Source organism: Nicotiana tabacum, chromosome 12 (genome assembly GCF_000715075.1).
Source record: "Nicotiana tabacum cultivar K326 chromosome 12, ASM71507v2, whole genome shotgun sequence".
Taxonomy (NCBI): Eukaryota; Viridiplantae; Streptophyta; class Magnoliopsida; order Solanales; family Solanaceae; genus Nicotiana; species Nicotiana tabacum.
Genome location: NC_134091.1, coordinates 26,503,072 through 26,512,559, shown reverse-complemented (window position 1 = coordinate 26,512,559; position 9,488 = coordinate 26,503,072). Strand labels below are relative to the sequence as shown.

General features: G+C 36.7%; 1 protein-coding gene across 1 annotated transcript; it reads left to right on the top strand.

The window, feature by feature from the left end:
• Positions 1-1,432: 1,432 nt before the first annotated feature.
• Positions 1,433-7,974, top strand: LOC107813668 (inositol-tetrakisphosphate 1-kinase 3). The gene is made up of 10 exons (XM_016638951.2): positions 1,433-2,097; positions 3,777-3,858; positions 4,092-4,124; positions 5,061-5,181; positions 5,349-5,441; positions 5,682-5,789; positions 5,892-6,068; positions 7,007-7,062; positions 7,220-7,304; positions 7,418-7,974. The coding sequence occupies exons 1-10, from the start codon at positions 1,904-1,906 to the stop codon at positions 7,486-7,488; spliced, it is 1,020 nt and encodes a 339-aa protein (XP_016494437.1). The 5' UTR covers positions 1,433-1,903; the 3' UTR covers positions 7,489-7,974.
• The last annotated feature ends 1,514 nt before the right edge of the window (positions 7,975-9,488 follow it).

Here is a 9,488-nt window from a genome sequence, read left to right as displayed (position 1 = left end):
AGCTAGTCATACAACATTAGATATAATTCTGAAATTTATCTAGAGTATTAACAATTGGGGCGAAAGTTAGAGAATAGTAGTCTATTTTTGTTGCTATTTGGAAGAAATTAAAAAATTAATTTTTATGTATATAATTGTTTATCCCAAGCTGACATATAGGATCAACTCAAGCAATAGAATCTTCCACATAAAGAAAAAGCACAGAAAAAGAAAAGGAAGAAACTTCAGAGTAGGATATGCACGTTGCCAACTTGGTACGTATGGTAAACAAATCTTGATTTTGTTGTGATTAAATAAGATATATATATATATATACACACACACACACATATATATATATATATATATATATATATATATATATATATATATATATATATATATATGTGTGTGTGTGTGTGTGTGTGTGTGTGTGTGTGTGTGTGTGTGTATATATCAGAAAAATGATGTCCAACTATTCAAGATAAGGTCCAACACATGAAGACCATGTGGATTCCATTCATTATAGAATAGTAAAGTAATTTCTATTACATACGCATAATAATTACTGATCATAACTCGTGATTCACACCTCAATCAAATTCTGAAAAGAATTTTACCAATTCAGAAATGCATAACATACATAAATTGTTAAATTTACGTATTTTCGTTTTATTTTTTAAACGCTAATAGGGTGTAGATTAAAGGGTAAGCTTCCAACATAATTGATTATCACAAAATATCTTAGAAACAGCAAACATTATGCTTATAGATTTGTTGTTAACTTTAGAAACCTCAATCAATTAGGTGAACCTCATGGCATAGTGTAACAATATATGTAAAGCATTCATACGGTGGAATTAGCAACTATTTTATAAAGCAGTAAAAAGAAGAAAAGATATTAACACACTACTTGGCAAATGTTGAGATAGACCAACCAAATATTATTATGACATGATATTATTTGTTTTAGGTCAAATTATAAGATTTTCTTGAAAAGGCCTCATGTCTAAGAGTTTTATTGCACTTTTTATGTAACTTTTTTCCTAACTATTAATGTGAAACTTTTATTCGTACACCTAACCATCACCCCTTGAACATAATTTTACACAGCCCATCAACAAGACCCTATACCGACAATTCACAACAATTGACCTATCAGCAAGCTCTCGAATTAAACATCAAGCGTTTACTTTTTGAACTAAGCTCGAAACGATTCATCAACCCGCGTGAATTGATCTATAATAAGCCCACAAAGTAAGTTCTTATGGGCCATAAAACACTTAAAAATATCAAAAAACTTTGATTTTAGATATTTTATACTTAGTTCACTTAAAAAAACAAGTGCAAAATTTGCTATGTATTTACCCATTTTTAAGGTATGAGCCAAACTTTATGTGTATAGAGTATAGAAGCGTTATATCCCCTATAAATACATCCACGCGTTGCGTTTGAGCAGTCTAATATTTACTGTTACAGCTAATAACAACACCCACCCAAGCAATTTCTATCACTTCTCAAATCTATACGCGTGTATCCCCATTTCTCTCTCCTATATATATCCGACTCTCTTCTACTCTCTCTCTCTCTCTCTCCTTTCATTTCCGGCATCTCTTCTAAAGCAAAGCACTTTCCACATGCTTATATCGCCATTTCAAGAATCCTTTTAAGGATAACCCAAGCTACAAAACGTAGAAAGATCACAACTTTCTTTTTCTTTTCTATTTGGGTTTTCGGGTTCAAAGATCTTAACTTTTTCTGTTTTTGTTTCTGGGATTAAAGATTAGTACAAGCTTTTCAATTTGTGATTCTGGTATTAAAGACTTAAACTTTTTAAAATCTCTTTTGATTATTTTGGATAAATTTTCTTTCTTGAATTGGTTGGTGTAGTAATAAGGAGAGTGAGATTTGTGGGTTAAGGGGAATGAGGATGAAGGGTGAAATAGTTGGGTACAAGAGGGGAGTGGAAGAGGAGGAAGAAATTAACACAGAGGAAAATCAAACAGAAATGGTAGGTGGTGGGTTAGTACAGTCCAAGAAAACTATAGTGGTGGGTTATGCTCTTACTTCCAAGAAAACTAAGAGCTTTTTGCAGCCTAAGCTTGAATGTCTTGCTAGGTAATCTTTTCTTCTTTTTTCTGTTGATTCATTTTCATAGAAATATTTGAGCTTCTTGAATTTAGAACAGTAGTAGATTATGGGAATAAGAATATTCCATTTTTACTTTGTGTGGCCAACATAGCTGGAGAACATTCTGGAGGGTCTGTAACCTCTGACAGATAGATATTTTTGGTGCTAGTATATATGAATTTTAAATTCTTGAAAATATTACTAATTGATTTACTGGTCGCTTTCTATGAAATGACCCTTAACTAATGCTGTGTTAATTAGTCATAGTGGACTTAGTGGACATTTCAATTGATTGTAAGTGTCTTTGTTGTTCAGGTTTTATTTATTCTCCCTCTTTTCCATACAGCACATTTACTATTTGGGGTTAAACATCTTTTTCCATGACTACTGTTTATCAATACTTGTTAAATTTTTTTAACTATGAAAATTTGTGATTTATAGTAATTTTAAATTAAGGAATTGATGTACACATATACAAAGAAAATTAGATGCACTGATGCTCGCACTCCAACCCCCATTCTTTAGGAGCAGAGGGATTATTTCCTTCCCTTTTTTCGGGGGTGGGAGGAATTGAACCTTCCAGTCTGTTTTTCCTTTTCTTGATGATGGTATTTCTTCAGATTCTGGCACCCCTAAGACTGTGTTGATCTAGGCATGACAATGGTGCGGGCAAGGTGGTTTTGGGTTGTCGAAGCTTTACTCCCATCACTGGGTGCCCCGCCTGCCATGTTTTTATTTTCCTTCTATCGTTCCATTATTCTATTTCAAACTGAATGTTATTTTCATTCATCTGTTTCCGTCGTTTCCGATTCTTGCCCCGCCAATTTTCATGTAAACTGTTGTATATGGACCAAAATTCTACAAAATGTGTGACATCCTAGGCATGTGAGTAGAACACATTTTGCACCATAGTTCTTGCAACATCAGAATTGACACCCTTTTTGGCTTAATGACTAGGTAGAAGCTGGAATTGCATTACCTAGTGCTTCAAAGAAAATTTTGTTTGCATGTGACCTCCTCTAAGTATGAGGTGGACCAGCTGGTTGATTAGCTCATTCATTCTTTTCTCTGTTGGGTTCTTGAAGATTCTGCCTTTAGGAACATGGAACTAAATGAGAGTAGAGAGATAAGAGAGACATGGGGAAGAACAGATTCACAGAGGTCTGAAAACCTAAAACTAACATGTTCATTTGTGCCACTTTTCTAGGAGAGAAGGAAAATATAGCCGGCGTATCTTTGCTAAGAGTCTCGCCATCCATGCCCCACTTAAGCTTTCTTTGCCTGGTCCCGCCTCATTGAATTGCCATTCCTTCATGTGATTATCAAATAGTGCTCTCTAATGCAGTCTTGTGCAAGTAATTTACATACTTTGGATTGTGAATGCTCTATGATGGCTGCTGTTGAACTACCCCTATTATATTCTGCTTTCTGAAATGTAAAGTTGGTCATTTAACTACAGTTACAAATGTCTCCGAGAACCAGAACTGAAATTAAACTTAAAACTGATGAATGATGATCCCATTCACTTTTCCTCCATTCCATTACCTGGATTTCGCTTCAACCAATTTTCTACCTAAACTTCTTTTGCTCAAGTCTTACGCTAATGTCCAAGTAGATTCAAAATGCAATTGCAACCTGGTGGCTAACCTTGCTCATAAATTATGCAGGGCTAAGGGAATATTATTTGTTGCTATTGATCAGAGCAAACCCCTTTCAGATCAAGGCCCTTTTGATATTGTGCTCCATAAGGCAACTATTCCACCTTTTTTAATTCCTCAGTGTATTTCTCCTTCTTGTTGGAATGTATATGCTTTATGTTTTGATTCTATTCACATCATCAAATATCTTTTCCAAAACATCTTACTTTCTTGCGTGTATATGCCTGTATAGCTAAGCGTTATAGCTTCTCCCCTGAGAATGTCGTTCTAGTATATGTCACCGTCTGTCTTTTCTGACATTCTCGTGCTCTGTATTTCTTGCAGTTGTCAGGAAGCAAGTGGCGGCGTATTCTCGAGGTTGGTTCATTTGAAAGCTTTCTTTTTTTGTGTGTTATTCACAGAATCCTGTAAGAAACAGTTGACATGCATGTTTGGACAAATCTGTAATAATTATAGGCTACAATATATGCAATTACGTGGATTAGACATGCATTGGCAGTGGTTGGTGAGACGAGCTGTCTTTTTGCTTAAACTTGTTCCATCTGACATAACTTGCAGACTGCTATCTCTTCCCTCGGTCATGAATCGTGGACAGTGAAAATATGTCTCCTTCGTGGACAGATTAGCTGATTGCAGATAGGATTCCTGGTTTCCATAAATGGATTCTGTTTTTCCAGGCTCATCACCAATCCTTATATCAGCTTAAGAGGAGAGCACTAACCTAATCAATGTTTTATAATCTTCGGTATTTTTCCTTTTAGGTGCTGCTTTGATGTTCTCCAACTTGCTTGGGATCACTGCTGTTGTTGTTGTTGTTTGATGTTGTCTTATCTGACTTGCGTGTTGGTTACTTGACCGTGCTGGATCATGAAATTTTGAGTCTGTTCTTTTAGAAGAATGACCGTTAAGTGCAGCTGTGAGAATAGCCACCCTTGAAAGAGTGCGTAATAGCTCACTGATAGAGTGCTCTTGCGCTGAAAATAATTGTCTCAACTCTTAATACACTTATTTTGGTCATTATTCTCTTATGGTGAAATGGTAGATTTATTCTACTTGAACTGAAAGTCACAACTCAATCGGACTGTTTGTTGCTACTATATTTCCACTGTTATCTCATACTAGTTTTGTCATAGTTTAAAAAGGCGAATGCACTATGTGCTCCGATCACCTTATTTACATCCTGGGGTTTAACTGCTGTTTGCTTCTGTAGAGCCATCTAGTTTAATCAACTGACTATGTATTGGAGAACCACTATTATTTTCCTCCTTACCTCTTTCTTTGCTTTATATGAAGGAATATAGGCTAACACATCCAGATGTCACAGTTCTCGACCCTCCGGATGCCATACAGCATGTATACAATCGCCAATACATGCTTGAAGATGTTGCAGACCTGAACTTGTCGGATAGCTACGGTAATTTTTCCTGTCTTGTTATGACCATTTGATAATTATTACTGCTTAGGTTACATGCAATTGTGGCCATTGATGATTGGCCAATGTCGGGCTGCTGTCTGGGGGTTTGAGGTTTACCATATAACCAGAAAAAAAGAAGGATTAACTTGTTTTTGATTGCTTGATAGGGAAAGTTGGTGTTCCAAGGCAACTGGTTATTGAGAAAGATTCTTCATCTATTTCAGATGCAGTGAGTAAAGCTGGTCTGAGACTTCCTCTTGGTATGTATTCTTTTCCTCTTCGTCTTTTATCAACTGATCTGTGGGCAGTTGCCACTTTTTAAACTCAATAAGCTTCATACCTCGGTAAAGGTAGGTGTAGGCATCAAAATTGAAGCTGTGTAACTTACTGGGGACGCATTTGAATACTTTGAACAAGACGTCTTCCAAACTTGAGCAATATGTAGGCAAAGTGATCCATTCACACAATTTTCCTGAATTAAGCTGCTTTTATCTTCTCAGTTGCAAAGCCTTTGGCTGCTAAGTCCCATGAGTTGTCGCTAGCCTATGATAAGTTCTCTCTTCAGATGCTTGAACCCCCACTTGTCCTACAGGAATTTATCAACCATGGTACGTATATTAGTTGAAATATTGAACTTGTGTCTTCAATGTGCAGTTGTTTTATGAGTCATCTAGTTGCTGCTTATGTATTTTTTTTCCTTGTGTTTGTAGGAGGAATTCTGTTTAAGGTATACATTGTCGGGGAAGCAATTAAGGTTGTTAGACGATTCAGTTTACCTGATGTTAGCAAACGTGAGCTGTCAAAAAACCCTGGGGTTTTTCGATTCCCAAGAGTTTCTTGTGCTGCTGCATCTGCTGATGAAGCAGATTTAGACCCTTGTGTTGGGGGTGAGCCATCTTTTCCCTCAACTACTCTCTGTTTCTAGATAAATTGAATACATCATAGTTGCTTTAGATATATAGATGCACCGTTATGGCATACACCAAAAGAATAAACAGATGAATAATAAGTTGTTTTTTATATTTCTTTTTTATTTAATCATTTGAAGAGTTGGACTTCCCTAATTCTCAAGGCATATCTTGTTGATAATTCTCTAGGACCATGACCTGCTAAAAACTTTGGGATCATGGGGTCACAGGAATTTGGGAGGAGTTCCTTTAACTATGATTTTGAACCTTTGGTGACAAGCTTTTACCTTTTTGCACTTTCTTCGCCCCAATAAACTAGGGCTTTTTCTTAATTTATTCATCAGAAAATCTGTCCCTTACTCCTTGAAATGGAAATGCTCTTGCTTCAACATTTTAGACTATTGTTTAAACACTTATTTAACAAACACAATACACTAATGCTTTTAATATTTTATTCTTGAACCCTGCAATTTAGAGTAGGTTTGATTAACTGGGATGTAGAGAGTATTTGCTGGTTAATAACCTTCCTCTATCAGTTCTTGCAAGTGCTTTAGATGAATTACATTGTGACGATGTTGTATTATAAGGTTTACAAGGAAGAAAGGATTATTTAAGAAGGTATTCAGTCATGATGGTGCTCTGGTATATAATTCTGTTTGAAGTCGTTAGCAGATAGAGCACTCAGTCTCTAAGTCCGAAGTTTAGAAGCTAAAGATATAGAGCTCTGTTACATACTGTATTTACTTCACTTTAGTGAATCGGACCAGTGATTGCCATCTTACCTTGGTGAATAGTATACTCCTCGGCAAGATACGTGTTGTGGAGATAGCATTTAATTATGGATATGTAGCTGTAGAGACCTGAAGTAAATCATAGAAAGTGGTCATATGATTATTTTCACTTTTTTTCCTTTGCAGAGCTTCCTCCACGGCCATTACTTGAGAGGCTTGCTAAGGAACTTCGGCGCAGACTGGTACGTTACTTTCTGTTTTCTCTTTCCATAATGATCTGTGTTGGAAATGATGATTGGTGCTTGTTTTACAGTTTCTATATTCTTGTCTTCATGTTTTTTGTTCTGCTGTGACACAAGGCAAAAATTCTATATAATATTATTGCAATGTTTTGTGCAGGGTCTCCGGCTCTTCAACTTGGATATAATTAGGGAGCTTGGGACCAAAGATCGGTTTTACGTCATAGATATTAATTACTTTCCTGGTAAGCAAAGCCTTCTAAGGGGAATTACACTCTCTAGTGTTAAAAGTAGTTAGATTGTCGAGAAAATTTTCACCTGAAAGTCATGACTACAACATATTTATAATTTGCTGCAGGTTATGGGAAAATGCCAGAATATGAACACATATTTACTGATTTTCTCCTCAGCCTGGTGAAGCAGAGATAATGAGGAATTGAGAAATCCATTTCTGGTTAACTATTATTTCCAGTGAAAGTATCAGAAGGAATTTATCCACCCGCCAGTACGTGGAGGATAGAACTGATTACTGTGCAATTCCTAAAAGCTGGTAGAAGATGCGGTGGTGAAGTGCAGAGAAGTTCCATTAGCCTTCTAGCAAGAATGCTGGATGAAGGTTGCTCTTTGGAAACACAAATCCAATTGCTGACCTTGGGATCCAGCTTAGTTTCCGCTGTCTTTTTTTTTCCCCTTCTTTTTGGGGGGCATAGAGCAGTTCTATTCTTTCTTTTGGTTGGGGTGGAATTTTGTAGGGATAGCCCTGCTGTGTCTGCATTCTCGGATGGGTGGTCTTTGATAAGTAGTCAAAAGATATGCCACCTTGTAAAAATGCCTTTTACAGTAGGAACATACATGTACATTCTTGACTTTTCTGTTGTACTCCAACTCTTGGGGAAGTTTGGCTTTTCGTGTTCTCTTGCCAATAACCTCTCTACTTTCTAGATAGGGGTAAGATCTGCGTACACATTATCCTTCCTAGACCCCGCTATGTGGGATTACACTGAATTTGCTGCTGCTGCTGTTGCGATGAAAATGTTTCTGAATCACCTTAGCTTTGCAACACAGTTTAGCGTGTTAAACGCAAAGGAGAGACTTCGAATCCAAGATGTAAAAGCTCGAGAGCTTTGACGAGCTTTAACAGTTTAACCAGAGTGCTTACTTATATTAATGTTCAGATTATCAAGTTTAGAACCAGGGCAATACCTTTCTTCTCCTCAAAGCCTTTTACCACCAATCAAGCTTTGTATCTGACCAGCTTGCCATTTCCATCTTTCTTGAGTTTAAAGACCCATTTGCATTTGAGTGGTCTTTTACCCTTTGAAAGTTCAACCAGCTTATACGTGCCATTTTTTTGTAGAGATTCATCTCTTCTTGCATGGCTTTCATTCACTGGTTGTTTTCTGGATGGGACAACACCTCCTTAAGACTTTCTGGCTTTCGTTCATCACTGATTAGGACATACTCTGTGAAAGGGTACCTACATGACTCTACCCTTGGCCTCTCTCATATACTCAGAGTTTGAGGTTGTTCTTCTTCTTGAGTGGGGTGCTCCACTTGCTCGACACCATCATCGAGTTGCTCCTCGATAAGTACGCCTCCAACTCCTTACTTAATGCTGCAATGGAGTCCTTACCCCTGCCTGCCTCTGCTCTTCTGATGAAGCATCTGAATAAGCAGGATTTGTAGCACAAACATAATATGCCCAACACAAGAGTAGTTAAATGTGTTCTTGAAAACACTCTAGTAAGTTCTAACACGTATAAAACGAAAAGGTGATAAAGGAGAAAAAACTTTCGTTTTTCAAAAAATATTCAATTTGTTGGGGAAAATGCTTTCTGATAGAACTTTTTTAACTGACAAAAACGTAAAAAAATGGAGAAATGTTTGATTCTACATTTCTTGTTCCTCGGGAAACATGGGTATTGCTCGCTTTTACACTCAAGTTTGCAATTTGCGACGCTGTTCCTTCGTTGTTCTCCCTTCGGTTTTCTGTTTCTAAGACTTAGTCCGGAGAAATAAGAGGTTATGTTATTTAGCAAACTCTGAATTGGCAGTTTAACAAATTTGTTGTAAGCATTCTTTACAATGTCCACAAAAGTGAATAGTCTGTGTTCTTGGTAGACTCAAAAACCCAAAACAAGAGATATCTGGAATTTGCAAGCATTAGTGTATCACAATTTGACCCCTAATCTTGGCTAGTTTTGTCCATGCCGGGTCACTAGGTTACTCCCATTTCCACTCACCAATATGACAGGAAGAAGAGCATTAGCAACGTATAATCAATTCTCCTACTTGGGATTTAGCTGATGTATAAGAATATGCATTATAAAAATCAGAATATTTTCATGCTTTCTAAAACATTTTTGTACAAAGAAAGAGAGAAAGGGAAGTTAGGCTTAAAATCGAGTCATCTTACATCAATAGGAGTT

Coding starts and splice junctions, on each gene's coding strand:
- LOC107813668 (XM_016638951.2), top strand. CDS start 1,904: ATGAGGATGAAGGGTGAAATAGTTGGGTACAAGAGGGGAGTGGAAGAG. Junction 3,859..4,091: donor TTGATATTGTGCTCCATAAG/GCAACTATTCCA, acceptor TATTTCTTGCAG/TTGTCAGGAAGCAAGTGGCG. Junction 6,069..7,006: donor TTTAGACCCTTGTGTTGGGG/GTGAGCCATCTT, acceptor TTTCCTTTGCAG/AGCTTCCTCCACGGCCATTA.